Below are 22,673 nucleotides of genomic sequence, written 5' to 3' on the forward strand. Positions count from 1 at the left end.
ATGTAATAGAGAAATATTAAATAAAACCTTAAGCAGCATTCATAAATATATATTTACTACTTTCTTTATAATCCATATAATTAGAATTGTGCATGATTAGTAGTATATAATTATTATTATAACTAATTATAATAATTATATAACTAACAATAATAATAAGCGGTACAATAATGTTTCTACTTAAAATAGTTGCGATTAAAATCATGTTAGTTACTTAGTTGAATAAGTCGTTGAACACTCCAATTTCACCGTCTAGTATCTACTCGAACAAAAATGCACATTAATGGAATGTTTGACAAACATTTTAAAGAATTTATTCGTTTATATTGAATTTAATTATGTAATTATATTGCCATATAATATCTTTTCACAATGTGCATCTTAAAATTGTCTAATTATGAGTGATTAATCAATGTCACAAAATAAAATTAACAATTTGTTTTTAAAAATAAGGATACTGTTTTTATCGCATAATGTGATCCACAGTCCAATCTTATATATATCATTTTCAATTGATAATTAATCAATGTCAATGATCCAGATTAACAATTAATGCTTTTTTCTCGTAATTATTTTTAAGACGGTCTTTGGACTGAGCGATTAACGATGAGGCATTAAGCGTTATATATTATATCATTATGCATTATTTAATGATTTAATTATATTGTTCAGGTAGTACATAAGAAATATCATCCCACGGATGGCGGTAAAGACCCTGCTTTAACCTTTTCTGATCCATGTAATGACCTAAAAGGAAAAAAAGTTCGTTGAATTAATTGATTACACTTATATTGTTTCCTTACGTAATGTGTACAATAAAATGCATGTTAAGACACATAAATTTATATACGTATAACCATACCGATGAATCCTATACTTCGACCGAGGACGAACAAACTATTTATGGCACCTATTTCAATATATTCTTGCGCCTCTTCTCTCGTAAAACTACCACTGTTTCGCAGCATATCGACGAAAGAACAAGCAATAATACCATCCACATTAAGAATTAAATTAGGCTTTTTGCTGGTCGTTATTTTTTCAACTTCTAGAGCATATTCGACCAAAGGTTTTGCCGGAAAATTCTCCAACACAAATTCCTTGATAAGTTTTACACGCATATCTGGATTGTTGATTGACTTAACACGATGGCCAATACCCATGATCAGTTCGCCCTTCTTACGTGTATTATTTACAAATTCTTGCGGATGTAAACCGGTATCGTATGCCTCGGAAAACATACGAGCTGCACCATCTAAGGCACCACCGAAACGGTCTCCCTGCGGATTAATGGATAATTAAAGTATTGAAAAAACATATTGTTTGTTAAGATTTAATTTTTTGCTTACAATTGTCAGAAGTCCTGAAACGAGAGAGCTAACCAAGTCTTTTCCAGCACGTGCACAGACGATAGTATTGTGAGCTCCGGAAACAGCCGGGCCGTGATCAGCCGTGAGCATCAGCGACATTTCAAGAAATTTACAATAAGTTAGAGGTAAGCAACGTTGAAACCACAAAAGTGAGACAACGCCACCGATACCCACATTTTGCTTCAGAACCTCAGTTACAGGCATACCTGCATATAATAATTCCTGCCCACGTTCATCACAAATTGATGTCATAAATGATGCAGGTTTGCGTATTAAGCCAAGTTCCTGTTTGTACAATATAAAATGTTATAATTTAGTCTCCAATTATGTTAATAAATAGCAATTACATGCAAAAATAAGTCAACGGTTATTTTGTTGCACGCACGCACGCGCACTTATACATATATATGTATTTGTACATATAAGTGGGTGCGCATGTATACGTCTATATAGTCAAGTATATAATGTGATTATCTTATATACAATGTACAAATGAATTATATTATATTAAGATTATAAATAATTTCGAGCGGAAATGTTTTGCGTTTTTTATCTATTTTTGTTAAAAAGATATTCAATTGTGTTATATTTCGCTGACATGTAATTTACAATATATATTACTTTTATATCACTGTTACGATTTTCCTTCTTAATAGTGAAAATAGGCTACAGCAGATCAATAGATAAACAAAACTCACTCTGGCCCATCCATAATCCATTGGTACTGTTGGCACAGGAACTTCGGGTTCCGGCACTATTGTGCCATCCTTTACCAATTGTTCATAAACATTTTGTATAAGATCACCAAGATTATCGAAACTGTTTGGGACATATGCACCAGCAGCCTTCAATGCTGAATTTTTTGCAGAAGCCGTTTCAAGATTGGAGTTTGCGATCGAGCCAGCATGACCAAATTGCACCTCAGAATTGAACATACTGGCGCAGGTACCAATGCACCAAGCTATCAATGGCTTTGTTATTCTGTCTGTTTTTAATGCTTCGCATACTTCATATTCTTCGACACCACCGACTTCTCCGAGCAATACAATTAGTTTCGCATCGGGATTTTTTTGATAACGCATTATGTGATCCATAAAAGTAGTTCCTGGATAACGATCTCCACCGATGGCAACACCCTCTAATACGCCGTTAGAAGCTTTGGAGATTATATTATTTAATTCGTTTGACATGCCACCGGAACGAGAAACGTAAGCGACACTGAAAATAATGTTATTGTTGATCAGCCGATTGATTTTGTTAACTGTCTCATCACATTTAAAAATCCGAATTATATTACCTGCCAGGTCTATATAATTTGCTGTGCAAAATATTATCCATCATTCCGCCGGTATTACCGATTTTAAAACAACCTGGCTTTACACCTCCCACAGTTGCCGGTCCAATTATAGTCACATTCCTCAGTTGCGCCGATAGAATCAATTTTCTAGTCATATTTTCAGGTATACCTTCCGCAATTATGGCAATCGTTCTGATTTGCGGAAATTGTAGCGTTTCCATGGTGCTTTCGTAAGCAGATCTTAGAGAGGCAAACGTAATCATTACGTCTGCGTCCTTATGTTTAGCCATAGCATCTTTCATTTGTTTATAAACAGGAATAAGAACCTATTTACAAGAAATAAAAGTAATATTTATTTTGATAATAACTTGGTGATAATATTACCAATATTTAATTATTATAATATGCTAAAATTTACGAATATACTTTTTAATATCACCAAGATGTTTTCGACTTTCTTCTTTATTTGAAACTCACCTCTTTATGACCCCAGTAAAACTTTTGTTTGTGATCACCAGTGAAAGGATAAACAATAGCAGCGACGGATGGTTCGGATCTTCGACAAACAAAATCAAAATCCAGCATACTCTGGACCGCTCTTGTTTGCATACCCCAAATAATAGATCTCGTTTTATTGCTGAAAAGTTGTCTACCGTCGTTACTTGAATCTACTGCATCTGTAGTTTTCAAATTAGACTGCTCCGATAACGAATGTACGTTATTCTTGGACGGTGTGCACGGTGGTCCGACATCTTGTCCGGAAGGTAAGAGAAAATTCGCGGTTGAAAATTCTTGAGCTTCTGGATCGGGAATTGGTTTCGTTCCTAGTGCCATAGCACATATAGCTGTCATATGTGTCTCGGGACCAAATACATGAACGGGAATTCCTAAACGTCTACCAACTTCCCGTATAATCCTATTAAAAAATAATATTATTTTAAATATATACACAAATATTAATAAAAGTAAGAAATTTTCCTTCTTTACCTTAAGCCCTCTTGATAATTAGGTCCAGCTCTTCTGACAAAAATTCTTATATCATATTCCACTAGCTTAGATTGATATTCTTGAAGAGCTTTAACAATGCCTTTAAATGTCGCAGCTACATTTGTAAAATTGGCAATTCCTCCTCCTATAATAAGTACTTTCCCATCAGAACGCTTTGCTTTTGCCATCAAACTCAATATAGTTTTTGCATATTCGTAAGTTTGTTGTTCACTAGGAGCGCCAGAGTATTCACCATAATTGGCCAATTCACCAGCTGCTCCCAAGTCGCAAATTGTATCTGAATATATCACTGATGCACCTATAAAAATTAATTCAATATGGTATTCGGGTACAAAACAAAGAAATTGTTTGATGTGAAAAAACGAAATTGTAAAAAATTAAATGCAAGTTATTTTATATATAACCGCGTCTACCAACCACCGCCAGCAACCATAGTCCATATGCGACCGTCTGGATTAAGAATCGTCAGCTTTAAACTGGCGCCAGATTTAGCATCCAAATCAGCTATATAGGCTTCCTCCGGATAAGCATCTCTTCCAAATGGCGGTGGATAATCGATCTCTCCCCAATCTGGTTTACATATGAAATCCGCCGTAGTATCTAATTTGGCTGCGAGGTCGAGAACATAAATTGCGGTATCCGTTATCACTAATGGATTGATTTCCAAGTACGTGAAATATAAATGAACGTAGAGCTTATAAAGAGATTCTATGAATTCAGCAATGACCCTAAAATAAAAAAAAGAGTAGAAACAAAAAGCTATAACATTTATAATATCATTTAAGATGATTTAACATTATTACATTTTTTTATCGTCCATCACATTAATCAAAAGTCTATCAATCAATGTAGATCGATCAGGCATCTCACCACCAACCGGTATATCTAATTTCAAAGCTTTAGCATCGACATCTCCGATATCGATACCACCTTGATGATGAAATAATATTGTATCAGCTGTACGATGAGAATAGATACAGACATAAGCTTCCTCCCCCTATAATATAAATATAAAGATGTATTATATATTATATGTATTTAATTTATAATAATCCTGTACTGTCACACATCTTATAAGCATGATTTCTCGACTTCTAAAAATCGACACCTGTAAAACGCTATATGTAATGTGTGTAACAAAGTTCTGAAACTGATTCTATATTATGAAAATACTACGAGCATTACTTATTCGTAATTTATATAAAATTTTTACTACTATAACTGCCAATCTTTGTATCCAATTTGCACGATCCATTAATATAGTCTGAGCTGCTAATATATACATAATAGAAATTGAAAAATTTTTGTTGCTTGTCATTGATTGAGAAATGAATCGTGCTGTTAAAGTTTTACATTAAACTTAATCAGCTACTGAAACGATAAAAGTGTCCAAACAAGCTATGGCCATCGAAAGTGCGATAGATAAAGTCAAAGGTCAAAAGAATATCGATTGGGTTTTTTGATTGGAAAGGCTTAGTTATCAAATACCTAACCGCAAAATCAAATGGTAAATTTTATTTAAAAGTAATGCAGCTTTTTCTCTTTAATTGTATTATTCGAATCTGACCAGAATTGGCAAACTCCAGTGATTTTTTTACTACTCTATATGTGCTCACACACATTTTTTTCAGCTGTTAAATATACTTATCAACTAATGACTATATTGCATTATTCTTTTTTTTCATTTAATTCGTTATTATATAATAATAATTATTAGACTTCTATTTTCCAACAAACATCAATAATCGCTTAGAAGATCACTTTTTGACAATGACAAAAAGACATTAAAAGATTTTTAACGAAGGAAATTTAGCATCTCTGTCAAATCATTTTTATATAGCGATCATTGTTGTATATTGTATTACACTATATCGATAGATAAAATGATTTATGTTGAATTATAAATAAAGTAAAATCTTTTACTCGAACTATTGTTTTAATAAGGTAGTTTTATAACTTTTTGGACGCATTGTATATAAAAAAATAATAAAGCAAACCTTACCGATTTGTGCGGTATAAACGGTTCAATTATAAATGTTTTTAATTTTCCGACTGTCTTGCCAATGCGTTGCTCTTTGTTCATGTGCTGGTCAATCCATTTTTGTACTGTACTTAAATCTGCATTTACTTTAATTAATCCGAGTTTTCCTCGTCGCTTGATTAATTGATCCGGTTTAACAACTAATCTTTCTGTTTTGAGCCACGGATGTTCGTTGGCGATATCAATCCAGTTTGTGTTTTCCGTAATAAGTACAAATCTACATTTTGCTGCCTTTGTTCCAACAGGAAGCTTACGATTGATCAAATCCTTCCCAGTTGCTTCTCGAATTGCCTTCGCTGCCATTGTTTAGAAATTTCTGTCAACAAATCAATAAATAAATCGGATTTTTGGGATAACATTATTCATTCTATTTTGCTGTGCTATTTTTATATTCGTTTTGCTAGGAAAAGATTCATCTCTTTCAATTATTGATAAAATTATTATTTATAACTCAAATTTTTTTCTAAAATAATATGAGCTTTTAGGAACAATTATAAAAAAATAATCTCAATCCGCTATACGACAGAATTATAAGAGCTACCTAATAATTTCTCTCTATGTGTATTTTTTTTCTGTTGACCTAGTCGCTTATTTATATTTCGATGATTAGTCGATCGCTGTCTTTCAAAAGAGCCGCAACGGGCACGGACCAGTTCGGACGTGTTTTGTCCGGAAAAATTTTTTTTAAGTATTGCGACTGTTACTGTCTGCATTGTGAGTTTAATTAAATTTATTGCGTCAGTGCAACTGAAAATTAAGACACGCCTTACGGCTCATACGACAATTGGTTCGTCCTGGCCATATTAAGAGCAGTACTGCTCAAAGGCCATATCACAAAGAAGAAGAAGAAGAAGAAGAAGAAGAAGATCGCTGTCTTTCGATTCGGAACGACGTGTCACCTGTCCGTTCCGTTCGCATTATGATTACGGCTCTCTGGATTGCGACTCTTTTTAAAAAAGAATTTTTGACAAAGTTACTAGAACTGCAAGAATTTTATGTGTGGCTAAAATAATTCGTGAACATGATGAGATAGGTAGATATTTCCTTTTTAATTGTTCCTTGTGCGACATTCGTTTCTGTAATGATGTGCTTGTAATGACTTCGTTATGTATACTTTTTAGAAATCTCTTGATAAGGACACAAAACCAGTGTCAAAACGTCGAGTTAATGTAAGAATCTTCGATATTAAAGTCAGTTTGGTCAAAATATATAAATCTTGTTAATTTTTCACTGACGAAGAAAAGAATTTGTTAATATAAAAAAAATAGTTTATAAACAGTATTTCGATCATATTACTTTATTCGTTCGTTATTTTAATTATATCACATAATTAATTACTGATGAGATTAATAGTTTTTTTCATATCAATAAATATTTTTGCAGTTTGTGAAAATAAAAAGAAATAAAATAAAAAGAAATACAATATTAAATTGGTTAAAAAATATAGACAAAATTTAGATATAAAAAGTTTATATTATAAACTGATGAGAAATATGGTTATTAACAAGATTTTCAGAGCACAATTTACACAACTTTCGAACAGTGTGGTTTTGTTATTTTCATATAGTATCATTAGTTCATATAACATTATTGTCAGTGTTGGCATTAACATTTTTAGGATGAATGAATATTAATGTTCACAAACCTTTAAAAATGTTTGACTTAACGTGGATGTCACGGTTCTTACCGTCACTTGCGGCAGTTAACTGAACGTTCAATGTGACACTACAGCAATATGTAACATCGTCCCGTCTCGACGCGATATCACGAGATATCGTATGATTCTACGAAGATTTTTTTATGCAATGTCATTTTATCTCTTTTTCTCACTCCCCATTTCACATGTGTATGCATGTATATATCAACGAACACACTCTACTTACGAAGCATAAAAAGAAAATGCATCAAGAATATTTTTTTTCCGAGTTGACCCGTTATGAAGAAGTATACCGTATTGAAGAGGGTAATTGATCAAAATAATTTGCATATACAATATGTATAATAAGGTAATACTTAAGGAGAGCTCCCTCCTCACCGATTTCGCTGAATTTAGGCTTAATCGACGCGTTTTTGCACATCATTACAGATCGCTACCATTGCTCCTATTTTATTTCGCTCATAAAGTTTTCTCTATGAGGAACCCAAAACAAATAAATACTAATAATTATACATTGAATAAAATACAAGCTTCCTCATAGAGAAGTTTTGTGAGCGAAATAAAATAGGAGCAATAGTAGCGATCTGTAATGATGAGGAAGCAATGTGCAAGTTTCTAATTTACACACTTTTCATCATTTTATCTTAAAAAATAGCTTTGTCATAGTAGACGCCAAAATTCCCTTTAAAGGCCTTTATCTTAATCTGAAATAAAGCTTTTTACAAAGTTTCATCGAAATCGAAGGTAGACCGTTTCGGAACTCCACCCTATTATTAGTTAAAGTTAATATTATAAGAACTCTGTTGTAAAATGTAAAACTATGAAATGTAACTACAATAACGTAAAAAAAATGCAATTTTCCAACGTTATCTATCAATGTTATCTACTTGCAAACGATGACAAATATGTCATGGAAATAAAGGAACAAAACATGTATCTCGGTTTTTTAATGCATTTTTATCGTTTCTTGCTTGCATAGTTGAAAATGTGGAACATACGCGCACCGATATTACGTAACTGATCAGCATTTCAAATATAACAGTAAAAACCGACAGGTAGAAGTTTCTTAGAGATTAGAAATTCTTAGCATAAAAATATCCTATCATATGTATATGTTTATGTGTGCACGCGTGTATTCGTGAATGCGTGTGTATGTGTGTATGCGCGCGCGCATGTAACAAACAAATTAGTATTAATTTATTAATATCAATATACAAGGTATTCCTAAGTAAGTAGAAAAATTGAAGAGAATATTCCGTGGCTTATTTTAGAAAGAAAAGGTCCTATAAACATATGCCTCAAACTGCTTCGTTTTTAAAATACAGGGTGTCAAAGTTGTAAAAAAAATATGAAAATTTCGAAAATCTGGAAAATTTAAAAATATTGTTTATTCAAATTTTTGGTATGTATACATGTGGTATCAAGAACCATTTTCCAGTATCGATAAAACATTTTTAGATCCACCAGCAGGGGGATGCGTCTTTAACACCCTGTAGTTTGAAAGCAATTTAAGGCATATGTTTCTAGGATCTTTTCTTCCTAAAATAAGCCACAGAATATTTCTTTCAATTTTTCGTACTTACTTAGGAAACACCTTGTATAAGAACAAAAACTTTAAACATATGTTAACCCTCCAGCTGTATACATGGGTCTACGGCGCCCGTGCCAGAACAACATCTGCTCGTAATTTTAGAACCGCGGCAAGCCCGCCTATCTGGCTCCCCCCTCCAAAAAAGTAGGTGAGGAAAGAGAATCCAAGGACACAAAGCCGCTTCAAAAGATAACACGCTAAATGCCGAGCAAGTGAAATCTCGCATGGACGTCTCACACCCAGGTACACACTCGACGATAATTATGCAAAGATATGGACCACTTTCCGATGACCTTGACCTTGACATATATGGTCAAGGTCACTTCTCTGAATGACCTTCAGAAGGTTTTAGCCGAAGATTGTTTGTTAAAACGTTATTAACAAAACAAATTCGTACATAAAGCAGACTCTTCTTATTACAAATTGTTATTTACAACTTTAATCAGTCATATATTTTAAAGTTATAATCTTTTTTAAAGCAGAGAATAGTAGAAAGCACAAATACGTACAGAGTATATATTTTCTGCTTTAACAAAAAGTACAAACTATTGTCTGCTTTAATTGTAATCCATTAAATTTTTATCCCAAAACATTTTTCTAATAAATTTAGACCCTTATTTTAAAATTTAAAATTTTAAAATTACAAATTATTTTTTTGCGTTTACATTTTTGCAATTGTTTATAATAATGCTGTGTGCAATGAATAACTAATGAATCACCTTTCAATTCTATAATATTTTTGCAACGTGGACATATTTTTTTACGAATCACATTTTTTGTGCATAAATAGTCTAATAATTCGTCGTATCTTGTCGTTAAAGCAAAAGATTTATAGAATTTTAGTTTCTGATAGTTTAACAGAAGGTTATCTGTACGAAAACCCATCGTATATTGGCTTATTTTCGAAGAGTTTCAAATTCGTAAGAAATATCAGCAGTAATCAACGACAACTTATGCTTAGTAAAAAATGTAATATGAAATATGGTCTATATACTGTGTCAGAAAATTACTTTTTATTCATTAAATTTTTTTGTTAATAACTTTTTAATAAACAATAATCTACGCCTAAAACCTTCTGAAGTGAGGTCACTCAGAAGGGTGACCTTGACAATATATGTCAAAATCAAGATCATCAAAGCATGGTCTGCAAAGTGGAAGGAAAACAAGGTGTGCTCTTGTGCATCTTTCTTTAATAACTAATGAGTGTGTTGGGCCAACCAGGACATATTGATTTATGGCCAATAGAAAGGCCACATATATAAAGTATATCTAATGTATCCAATATAGCACTTGCTTGGCCCAGTTGCCATGTCTGTGCACCCTTCTTTCGAGCACACCTTCCATCATGGATGGTCCATATCTCTGCATAATTACCCAATCGACATAGTCTTTTTCTGTAAATAACAATGTTGCAATTATTTGATAAATCTTGTTTTTGGTCAAAACAACGTCCCTTTAAAAGATTTTAACAAATAGTTGTTTCTCTAGTTTCTCTAGTTTAAACATATTCCAAAAAAATGGAATTTCAGATGGTGGCCGAAATTTGGCGAACAAATTTTTTTAAACATATTCTACATATTATATTATATAAATTTATAATTAATTATTTAAAAATGCCATATATGTAGGATAGATAGTCCAACAATAAACCATGTAAATTTCAGAAACTTATATCTCTCTCAATTATTGAGTTGGAGATCTGTGTTTTTGCATACAGTTCATAAATTTAGTTGGCTACATATTGTATAAAATGACTCATTAAGTTATTTTTAAAATTTAGTTAGAATTTCAATTTTTTTTTAAACAATGTCAAATGGTTCATTGCGTACAGGGATGTGTATCTAGCCATTTTTAACAATAAACCACAGTTTTATACAGTGAATTGTTAGTGTTATTTTAGTTTTGCTATGTTTTAAAATGTTTATTTAGGGAAGAGATAATTATAAGACATGATAAGTAAGGTTAAGATAGTATGACTTTAAATTAAAGCTAACTTAATTATATATGTTATGTTTTTATTATTTAAAGCTCACAATCAAAATTATTATTTTAATCAGACTTTTTCTCACTTAGATTATTATTGTAGCAACTAGTCAGTTTAATAAGACTTATAACACAGATAACTGTAGTAAAAAACAAAATAGTTTATTGTAGACCATATAACATTTTTTACGATAATTTCAAAAAAATACGGTAAAATAATGTAATAGAAGTAAGTTTCTCTTACAGAATTATAAAGCCAAATATACACACAAAGTTATAGAACAATGAAAAAAAAAATGATAGATATAACAACAAAAACATAAAAAATACGTAAAACTTACGAAAAAAAACTTAGTTTGTCACCCAAAAATCACAAAATGTGACCTCAAATCGCCATCTGTGCGATTTGCCGGTTGATTGGGGAACAAAGGGGTTCAAATGCGAGTCATTGCATGACAACAAGCACAATCTGACAACATTACATTTATGAAATATCGCAATGGTTCATAGTGTACTACTAGTTCATTGTTGGACTACCTATCCTATACCATATTGCATATATAATTTTATCATTAATTTTTCATTTATCAACGATTTTCCCTACCTAAAAAAGTACCATTTTGACTCTCCTAAATTACTTTTTTGAAAATATTAATCTGTACTATTTTTTTCTTGAATACTTACCTCTGAAGTAAAAAACCTTAAAAGGATTTTTTATATTGCATAGAAAAAAATTACAAATTAAAAAAAAAATTCTTTTTCTTTTATTCTTATTAAAAGTTTATTAAAATTAAAATATTAAATAGATAATGTTTATCAAAATGACTATAAAATCGTCAGTATGTTTTGTGAATCTTTTTAGATTTTTTAAAAATACTTTAAGGTAGGGAAAATAACGTCGGACTCGACAATCCCACGTATTTACTGGAAATATCTTGGGAAAAAAAAAAAAAAAAAAACGTATACAGAGGGTAAGTAATATATTAAAATTCTTCTAAAGAATTATACAAGAATTTTTGTATACGTTTTTTAAGCCATTTTACTCCTTAGAAAAAACTTTCCTTTAAGTTCCTATAAAGGACCTCGTCATATCCTTATGGAAATTGGGTTTCGGTAAAATTAGCTAAAACTTTGAAAATAAATAGTTATGCTGACCAAAAGTCACAATACTATAAGCAAGATTCACAATAATCGACTGTTTAAGCGTTATCAGCGTTCAAAAATCAAAATAAGGTGTTATTTCAGTACTATTGTGGGACGGTGGATTGCAATGTATTATTCTACAGAATCACACAACTTATTCTTTTTGTCAATACAAAAATATGTATTTATGTGAAGAAAATATGTATACATGCATGTATATGTATATACAAGGTGTCAATTTGAAAACTTTCAGTTAAAATATCTCGGGAATTAGTAATGATATCAAAACACGATTTGGAGAGAATGTAGGGGAGTAAGGGGGACATACTTTAATTTTAAAAAATTTGACCTTGGGTGGAGGCCTCAAGGTCGAATAAAGGTCAACTTAATTTTTATAAATGGATACATGATTTTTTAAACTCACTGTACTTACCAGTTTAAGTAAACTAGAAAAAAAGTCAGTCACACCTACGTCCAACAATTAATATTAAAATTTGAAGAAATAGGGTCAATAGCAAAGAAAAATAACCGTACAAAGATTAGTGAATAAAGCAACTCAAATGGAAGTGTTAGGTCATTTTGCAATGAATTCAACATTGTCGATTCGCAAGCTGCAGCTGTAAAAGGTGTCTCATAACATGTACAAAGACAATAATACTGTGAGCCTGCATTTGGTCATTTGACCTTCGAAGATTTTGGATCATAGCGCGTTGAGAAAGAAGGGTTACAAACGTAGATGTTTAAAAAATTATGTGTTAATTTAAAAAAATTAAGTTGACCTTTATTTGACCATAACGCCTCCACCCAAGGTCAAATTTTTTTAAATCAAAGTATGTCCCCCTTGCTACCCTATATTCTCTCCAAACCGTGTTTTGGTATCTTTACTAGTTGCCGAGATATTCCGACTGAAAGTTTTCAAATTGACATCCTGTATATATATATGTATCTATTATATTCTTATAATATAATTCACTTACATGTATATATATATATATATATATATATTATATATATATATATGCATGTATATACATGCATGTGGGTACATATTTTTTTCACATAACGTAAATGTATAAATGCCTGGACACTGGACATGTACCTATGTCTGAACATTTTTATTATTTTAGTCCTTAAATAAGTTATAACGCGAATTAAAATCAAAGAGAGAGAATCAAAGATAAAAATATTTTTTTTGTATTATATTTTTATCTTTAATTTTAATTTGCGTTATACTTATTTAAAACTAAAATAATAAAGGTGTACAGGTCTTAAATGTCCCAGCATTGGTACATTTACCTTAAATACATATTTTTGTATTAACAAAAAGAATAAGTTGTGTGATTCTGTAGAATAATACATTACAATCCACCGTCCCACAATAGTACTGAAATAACATCTTATTTTGACTTTTAAACGCTGATAGCATCTAAACGGTTGATTATTGTGAATCTTGTCCATTAAGACTTTTGATTGGCATCACATAAATTATTTATTTTCAAAATTTCAGCTAATTTCATCGAAACCTAATTTAATTATAATAAAAAATTGAAAACAAATTTATAACTTTTATCAATAAATTAAATTAAAAATCTAATATGTTGCAATACAAATATCAAGTAAAATATATTTACATTAATTAAAAAAGCAAAGGACAAAATAATAGCCGCAATTCTGAATAAACAACAATATGATATTCTATTAAACAATTTACGTATAAATCATATTTTCAATTATTGTAAAAAATAATAAAATTAGACATACATTAAATGTGTGTCTGATTCTGATTGATAGAATAATGAATACTACAATGTTAGACACTATCGAATATCAAAAAAATACTTTTTTCGTTGTAACATTTTTCAATTTTGTAAATATAACAACAAATGCTTTCAACTTATATAAAGAGCATATTCTTAACTATTTTCCCACTACTGTGCGTTCGAACAATTCGATTTTGTTATAACTTCACACTTATCGTAGTCTCGAATAAAGAAAATAATTATGAAATAATCACATCTGTGAAGTGAACAGTGCGCGGTGAAAGGTTTGTCGGAATTCATTACAACGAAACGTGAAAGAGGTTAGAAACCTACGATAGTTGTACAATCAACTTAGATTACTATTTCTACCGAGTATTTAATTGTATTTCAATAGCGACTTTACTTACAAGCCACAAATAACGCAGATAACTTCGCGAGCAGTGAATATTTGATAGATCTTGAACAATTCCAAGAATGACACGATGTACATCATCCGCTTACACTGCCATAAAGATTGCTCGAGATTACTCTTCTTGATGTGCCTTGATGTGTGAAAATATTGCCACAATACCGGAACAAAATATAACGAAGATGTTTCGATCTTCTATTAATAAAAGCGACATTACAGTATTTCAATTCCGGCAGCAAATGTAATCATCATGAGGAAACGAAAGATACAATAATGAATGATAAATTTCAATTTTATTCAAACCATATATATTTAAAAAATGTCAGATTTTACGCTCTCAAGTTGGCTACGGCCGCCATTGTATCGTATGTGACGATTGTGACGTCACGAGAAACGTCACATCGTACGATCATTTATACGTGGAGCCGGTTAAAACTGGAGACGTGCGATTTACAAAATTGTACATCACGATTGCGATCTTTCTTAAGAATCGCAGTATCACGATATATCGCATCATGATATTTATCGTGAATATAATTTTGAATTTTGCTTTGTATAGAATTTTACAGAATATTTTACTATACAAAATATATTAAATAATTATAATAATTAATATAACACTCAAAATTATTAAATTAAGTATATCTTTGCTGTAAATAAAAACTTCCATAATGATTTCAAGACTATTTTCTTAGTTTGACGCGTTTAACTACTTACTACCACATTCTATAAAATTTTCACGAATAAATAAAAAGGAACAAATTTCAAATAAATTAATTAAATCAAGTGTAACATTAAAAATAAGCATTTAATAATCGGAACTAATTAATGTGCATTTATAGCATTTAAATCACATGAAGTAAAGATAACTTTTATTTTATCATTCTTTTATAAATAATGAATACTTCATTACAAGTGTGATTTTGAGCTGCATTTGCGATTTTAAATAGCATGCAACATATGTTATTAAAAATTCAACTACATATCATATTATGATTCAAGAAAAAACGGTAATAATATATCGCAAAAAATCGCATATAATTTAAAACCACATATTCCAAGTTGTCTCTTAAACTTAAATCACAATAAAAAAAATATATATATATATATATAGAAAATAAGCAATAAAAAATAAATATTTAAAAGATAAGAATCTAACCTATAAATCAAAATTAGAGACAATAATTACGAATGTGTATAATAACACATATATATGCGTGTATATTCAGGCAAGAAACGCTGGAGAAAATTTACAACAAAAGAATTCGGCAACGCAACAATTTTCACGTAAGTACTCCATCGTATTTTATTTCAACAAAATATCCGATCATCAAATATTTTCACTTTTATCACAGCATGTCACAGCAGTCCACCTAAATGTAAACGTGTACGCATATAAGGTGATATAAGGGCACGGAATCATTCCTTTCACCCGCGTGCGACAATTTCATCTCCGCCGACTCCTCCAAATTACGCTTCCGGTGTATAACAAGGTGGCGAATAAGCGTTTCCGGCTCCAAAAATTCGAGGTGAGCGTGTTCAATTGAATAATCTCATTAATCCTTCCAAGCAGACATTGGCAATCGCTTTTGACATTTCGTCGAGTCTTCTTTCGAGTTTCCCGTTTAGCTAATCCTAAACCTAACCTAACCTAACCCTTCTCGTACCGAAAAACGCGAGTGTTATCGTCGTAACACGCGGAAGATCTAATCGCGGAAAGGATCTTCGAAGTACACATCGACCGATCCGCTCGCTTCTCGCCGCTTATCGTCGTATCTATCATTGTCCAGTTGTCAGTGATATACCCAAGACGAGGAACATCTTGGACGGCGGCAGCGGTGGGGCTGAAAGGTACTTTTCGCGAGGCATGCGAGACACCGACCGCCGACGTCGATCCTTGTCTAACGAGAACCGACGGGAGACGTAAGGAGAAAAACGTATCAAAGCATGGGCAATGGTACGTCACTGCGCGCACCGTTTTGATTAAAGATGGAGGAGACGAGAGACGAGAGGTTGCTGTCGCGAAGACGTTCCGCCGCTTTGAAGCCGTTCAAAGTTAAGGACGAGAGAGTGGCCACCCTCAAGAAGGTACGCGGCGCGTCGGCCGTCACCGTGCCGATCCCCGCTCGCCGGGCTATCGTTCACGTGAATCGCACGTTTCGAACCTTTGAATCTATTCGCCGCCCAGCGAGATATCCTCTCCGGGATATCGTAAACAAATCTCACTGAAGCGTGACGTTTCTTTTGTCAGGTGGCGGCGATCTTGCACAAGTCCGAGATTGACAGGACGGCGGAGGAAACCGGGATACTCGCCTCGTGCAGCGACGTGGTGAAGGAGGTTAATTTACGGTAATGTGTGGCCATTACGAGGATATTTTTAAGAATTTCGAATAGACGATGCCGTCGTTCGTAGTCAAATCCGCCTTGGAAACGGAGTAAGATCCTGTCCCGGGCTCGCACAGGTTTATCGGATATTTCTGTATTACTTTTTACATTCTTGTGCGATGCTTCACTTACGTGATAAACACGTAAATATATCTTGTTGGTCACAAATTATGTTCTAATAATATAGAAAGATATCTAGTAAATATACATATTTAATACATTAATACCTTTTCATTTTGGTATAGATTATAATTTCCAATGGAATATAAACAAATATAAAATTCCTTTCGTGTATAAATTATTATTAATATATTATATCTATATAATCTATTAATAACGTTTTGCTATATAACAATTCTTAGTTGCAGTGCAATCTCAATGAGACGCGCATTAACATGCATGCTAACAATATATTCTTTGATATTAAAGGGAATACAAAATTATGTGTAACTCACTTATCTGCACTTGCAGGCAAGAGAAACGAGATAAAATAAAGGCAAGATTGGAGGAAGTTGAGGACGCGCCGGAAATCCTGGAGGAAAAATGCATACGCTTGGCAGCGGCGATCAGTAGAGCAACGTCACTCGCGGTGTACACTGGCGCTGGTATTAGCACGGCGGCATCTATTCCGGACTACAGAGGCACTAACGGAGTTTGGACTCGTATGCAACAGGGAAAGGACATTGGGTAGGAATCATTTTAACTGAAACTTAATCTTGCGTACCAATAATTTTTGTTTTATTTTGCCTTATTAGCTTTCACTATTCGATAAGTCGAGACTGTTCAATATGAAAAATTTCACATATGATGGTCAATAATCTTTCCTTTTTTATTTTCTTTCGTTAATCTTTGTCGACTAGTTGAAACTGCTCAATAAAATTTGCAAAAGATATCCCACGTACATTTCTATTTATATTTCTAGTTACCTTGTGTCCATTGTAGTGATTTACATTTATCGATTGCGCATTTTTATTTACTATTTTGCAAAAATGAATGAAGACAATTTACCGTAAGATCTCTTTGATATTGTACGGTTCAGTACAAATTATCAATAACAATCGTAGCACAATAGATATAATACCTGTCAATAACAATTTAAACAAGAAGGAATATTATATTTACATTTTTATACATTTTATATTATATTATTTTATATTTATAATCCGTGTATCTATTGTTACACCATTTATCCAACAGGAATCATGATCTCAGTCAAGCTGAACCAACCGTGACGCACATGGCCCTTTACGCATTGTATAAAGCGCGAGTTCTCAAACATGTGGTTTCCCAAAACTGTGACGGATTACATTTACGCAGTGGTATCCCGCGTAATCTTCTGTCCGAGGTGCACGGCAACATGTATGTGGAAGTTTGTAGAGCGTGCAAGCCGTCTAGAGAATATTGGAGACTTTTCGACGTTACTGAAAAGACTGCGCGATACCAGCACGGCACTGGAAGATTATGCCACAGATGTAATTCGATGCTGCAAGATTCTATCGTTCATTTCGGCGAGAGGGGTAATCTGCCTTGGCCAATCAATTGGAACGGAGCGAGTAGAGCTGCGAAGCAAGCGGATGTTATATTGTGTTTGGGTTCTAGTCTGAAGGTTCTTAAGAAGTATCCGTGGTTGTGGCAAATGGACAAGCCCGTGCAGAAGAGAGCCTCTCTGTACATTGTCAATTTGCAGTGGACACCGAAAGACGAGAATGCGGTTTTAAAGATAAACGGGAAATGTGACGAAGTGATGAGGAAAGTCATGAGCCACTTGGGACTGGAGATACCGCAGTATAATCGCACAAAGGATCCGATCTTTTTTCATGCGGTAAAGCTTCAAAACGGCGAGCAACTCACCAAGACTCAGCCATGCCTCGAGGAGCCAGCCGTTAAGGAGCCTCTAAGCCAAAGCAGCGATGAGAACGTCTTGCACGCGGTGCAAGAAACCGACAAAGAAGACTGCATATCGTCCATAGCGGTAGCTGATATAACAACCACTTATCCGGCACCATTTTTCGCCGCATTACCATTTCTATCTATGGGCTTGCCATTCCCTCCTATGTACATGTATCCCCAGTTGACGCCATTATTTTATTATCCTTTTATACAAATACCAAACGTGCCAGCGGAGGCACCGAAACCGAAACCAGCGTGTTCGTTTTGTATGGAGCACGAGGGCTCCCTTACTTGTTTGTATTATCAACGTGACGGAGACTGTCCAGCACCGATAAAGGCCGAGAACGAGCAGAAGCAAGAAGAAGGTGCTCTAGTGATTCGCGCGGACACTCCCGTAGCATCTCCAAAGAATCCAGGCTGGTTTGGCAAAGGATATCGTAAGGGTATGAAGAGGAAGCGGTAGCATCCACTCTATGTAAATCTATGCAATATGCTTGGCCGACTATTTACCGGGATTATACAATATAATCTTATATTATACAATATATTTACATACATAAGTATTTAAAGCCTCCATATCATAATGAAACTCGTGGATATTTTGTAGATTTATAGCAATTTGATTCCAGTATTCAAAGCTTTAAAAAAGAAATAGACTGAAATTTTGGAAGTATTTCCTAATGATGAAAAAGCAATCCATTATTTTTGTCCACTTCAAAATAGAAGTTATCGAGCTCTGCCATGGTTATCTAACTTTCCTCCAAGATAGGCAAACGGAGTGCACATTTTTAATTAAAGATTGTGAACAACAATAGCTATTAATTTTCAACAAAACATTTATCTTTATCTTACTACAAAAATGTTTTTCTCGTTCAGCTTGATTTGTTTCCTCAAATGTACCCCCTATTGTCTGATTTTGTTAGATACTTGATATTATTTTATTCAAGAGAATTGTCGATTTTTATACACCATTTTACTGATCTATTGTACAATTCGGTCATTATTGTAATATATAAATCGTGGTATGTGATGTGTTTCTGAAGGAAAATTTCTTTTTTTATAAATTATGTTAAAACGTAAAAATTAAATTATTTTATTTAAATGTATTTGTTTTTAACGTAAAATTGTTTGGTTTATATTCTAATATATGTTTCGAAATTAATAATTTTAATGGATTTATTATTTAGCACTATTATTAATTTGTGCGAAAAATAATGAAAAACGTTTATTTCTTGCAACCCAACTTTATATGTTAATATTTTCAAGAATGTCATCCTTCCTATATTTGCAAATAAGTTGGGTCAAGTGTAGAAACAATATAAATTTTGTCCGATAGATATTTATTTATAACAATGGTTATAAATTCAACATATTTCATATACTCATTAGAAACTCTTTTAATAACTTATAGAAAAATTATTTTATTTTTCTATTTATTGTTTTATTTAGTGTCCTTACTCGAATTAATCAAAAGTGGCTTAATACTTGCCCTAGTCGATCATACTCATTCCTGTCTATCAAGTGCGTATTGTAATACATAAATAAATATAAAACTAAATATGTAGACATTTTATAGTTACGTATCTCTTTTAGGATGTGTCTTAGAATACGTGAATACTAGCGAACATCTCATTGTCATTTAACATATTTTTATAAAGTAGTTAAAAACAAATTTATCATTTTAAGAGCTTCCTAATTTAAATTATTGCTACTGCGCATTATCTATGTTATTTAACTGATATGTATTTCATAGGCATGTAAAGATAGATCTGACATTGGCCAAATGTACCTGTCTTTAACATACCGTAGGAAATATCGAGCCATTTCCTTTCCCTAATTTGTGAAAGTCGTAACTTGTGAGCTACCGGTGTAATTCACAAGATATACACGTAAACTCTTCCACGGAAAAGAAGATGTATTTATTTAACATTTATCTATTCGTTATTTGTAATACATGTATTTACAATAGTATGTGCAGATACAATTGGTTATTTGTTTCACTAATGCGCATAGTAAAGGATGTCAAAGAGTCCAATATTTTGCTTCTCTTTTTTTCTTATATTTTAATTCGAACTGTATAAAAATATGTGAGACACTGCCTAGTGTTCTTACATGTTTTAATATGATTTGTTTTTTAATAATTTTATATAATATATTTGTGACTATGTATATATTATATATATATATATATATAATGCTACGAATATCGTATTGATTCCAAGATATCAACCAAGAAGTGTAATTCAAATAAACATAGTCACAAATATATTATATAAAATCATTAAAAAACAAATGTGTAGGAATAAAAACAAATATTCTATGTATATATTTTTATTGAATATCTCTGTATAATTTAATTATTATAATTATTTAAATTATTTGTATTTATAATTGTCTATTGTCTCTCCAAATTGTTTTCTAGAGATTTAAGAAAATATTTACTGCATGAAAATAAAATAGATAGAATAAATAATAAATTTATCTTTTTGATAAAGACAAAATCTAGAAGTAAGGTTTTCCTATTCTAATTTGAAAATTAGAAATAATAAAAGAGAAGCACAAAAAGTGAATAAAGCAATAACAAAACTGATATATAATGGTATAATTTAAAAAATATTGTTTGGTTAGAGAATTTTTAAATGTATCATTCAACATGTTACGAATATAATATCGGCAATTCTCTTAAAGCAATATATTAATTATAAAATATAATATATTGAATGACCTGATGCAATATGGCAATTATTATTCTTCCAGGTCACTATATATGTACGCAAGTATTGTATACTTAAAAAAATGAATGCTTTTCCTAGAAATTATAACACCATTAACATATATGTGCTGTGTAACGTGTTTTTTTAAATATAAAAACCTGAATTTTTTCGTTAAAATTTCAGTGCTTAGATAAGAAAGTTAAAGTTTATACAACACAGAGTCTGTTTTTTATTGCTGAACTGGCTGCACTAGTTCGGAGTTTATCTTTTTTACTCCACATCGGAAGGAAAAAGATAAACTCTAAACTGGTGCAGCTAGTTCAGAAATAGAAAACAGACCCTATAATTAGAAACGTGTGTCACTATATCAAGAAAGAAAGTAATATGTGTCTATTTAAAATCTATTTTCGACACAAATGGTCCGCTTTGCGAAAGAAGTCAATTTATTACGTTATCGTGCTTTTGTCGCTTTATCTTTATCTCTTCTTTTTTCGTGAGAGAATGTTTCTCGACTTTATAAACTTTCACGATAAATGAAATATCGCTCAGGTACAATCCTGTATACGTCTTGTTAGATATCCTAAGAAATTCTTGATTATTAAGATCTTCGCTCAAAAGCAAAATTTCACATTTACTGAGATGAGCCCCCGGACGCCCCAGTCCTGAATGAGCTTTAGAAAATTTTAAACGTCAACTCATTAAAAAATTATTACTGAATGAAATAGGTAAGGGTTGATAAAAGGGGGCCTAATTCCATTGATCTTGATACACGTTATTAATTCTACATTATTAATTCTACTCGCCTAGTTTCTTTTAACGTATGTAATAGCGTACAAATGTTGGAAATAAACTATGTTACGTTATAGAAATGAAGTGAAGATAAAAAATAATTTAAAATATATGTCAAAGAGATTCAGAGGATTAAAAATCAAATAAGAAAAAATAGGAGCTAATTAATTGTAAATTTCTTTTTTAATTAGAAGCTTTTGCGATCAGAGTCAGGACAAGCCTTGAACGGGGGGCATGCAAAGGGGTTAATATCGGGGTTCGCGCGGGTCTCGCGCCGGCACTGGCGGGACATGCACGCGAAGGAGCGAGAGGAGAGTATCGCTCTCGCGTTCACGGGCGCGGGCGCCTGATGGGGTCGGCCCTCGTCTCTCCTTGTCGCTCCCGTCCCATTGTTAGCCGGTGCAAAACCCAACCCCGGCTACCCGGAATTTCGTCGCCGGTGACGAATCGTCATTGAACAGCTTCCCCGGCGGAAAATTAGCCGAGGCAGCCGTTATTGCAGGACCTCCGCGGCGGAGCTCTTGCGTCGAGATCGCGACGCTCCACGATCCCGCGCTCGAAGTTCGTCGCCGTCGCGGTGCTCGGCGTCTTTGAACGGACGAGCGGTGGTGAACGTCAACGACGAGGAGAGAGTGA

The 22,673-nt window shown here is 32.7% G+C and overlaps 2 protein-coding genes across 6 annotated transcripts; one reads left to right on the forward strand and one right to left on the reverse strand.

Moving 5' to 3' along the window:
• Positions 1 to 33: 33 nt before the first annotated feature.
• On the reverse strand, positions 34 to 14,414 carry Atpcl (ATP-citrate synthase). 2 transcript variants are annotated; one of them, XM_071794710.1, is made up of 11 exons: positions 14,258 to 14,414; positions 5,678 to 6,032; positions 4,479 to 4,672; positions 4,093 to 4,403; positions 3,655 to 3,973; positions 3,145 to 3,583; positions 2,668 to 2,993; positions 2,069 to 2,588; positions 1,350 to 1,655; positions 863 to 1,280; positions 34 to 747 (listed from the first exon to the last, which is right to left on the reverse strand). In XM_071794710.1, the coding sequence occupies exons 2-11, from the start codon at positions 6,017 to 6,019 to the stop codon at positions 656 to 658; spliced, it is 3,267 nt and encodes a 1,088-aa protein (XP_071650811.1). In that variant the 5' UTR covers positions 6,020 to 6,032; positions 14,258 to 14,414; the 3' UTR covers positions 34 to 655. The 2 variants fall into 2 exon arrangements, with proteins under 2 accessions (XP_071650811.1, XP_071650812.1); XM_071794711.1 differs by lacking the exon at positions 14,258 to 14,414 and adding an exon at positions 7,362 to 7,457.
• A 786-nt stretch (positions 14,415 to 15,200) lies between these two features.
• Sirt7 (sirtuin 7) lies at positions 15,201 to 21,371 on the forward strand. Of its 4 annotated transcripts, none has more exons than XM_071794724.1 (6): positions 15,201 to 15,788; positions 16,050 to 16,182; positions 16,249 to 16,347; positions 16,511 to 16,608; positions 17,116 to 17,331; positions 17,842 to 21,371. In XM_071794724.1, the coding sequence occupies exons 3-6, from the start codon at positions 16,249 to 16,251 to the stop codon at positions 18,995 to 18,997; spliced, it is 1,569 nt and encodes a 522-aa protein (XP_071650825.1). In that variant the 5' UTR covers positions 15,201 to 15,788; positions 16,050 to 16,182; the 3' UTR covers positions 18,998 to 21,371. The 4 variants fall into 4 exon arrangements, with proteins under 4 accessions (XP_071650825.1, XP_071650826.1, XP_071650824.1 ...); XM_071794725.1 differs by having other exon boundaries at positions 16,050 to 16,110; XM_071794723.1 differs by having other exon boundaries at positions 15,201 to 15,546; positions 15,615 to 15,788; positions 16,050 to 16,347.
• The last annotated feature ends 1,302 nt before the right edge of the window (positions 21,372 to 22,673 follow it).

The sequence above is a fragment of the Temnothorax longispinosus genome, chromosome 12 (genome assembly GCF_030848805.1).
Source record: "Temnothorax longispinosus isolate EJ_2023e chromosome 12, Tlon_JGU_v1, whole genome shotgun sequence".
NCBI classification, from domain to species: Eukaryota; Metazoa; Arthropoda; class Insecta; order Hymenoptera; family Formicidae; genus Temnothorax; species Temnothorax longispinosus.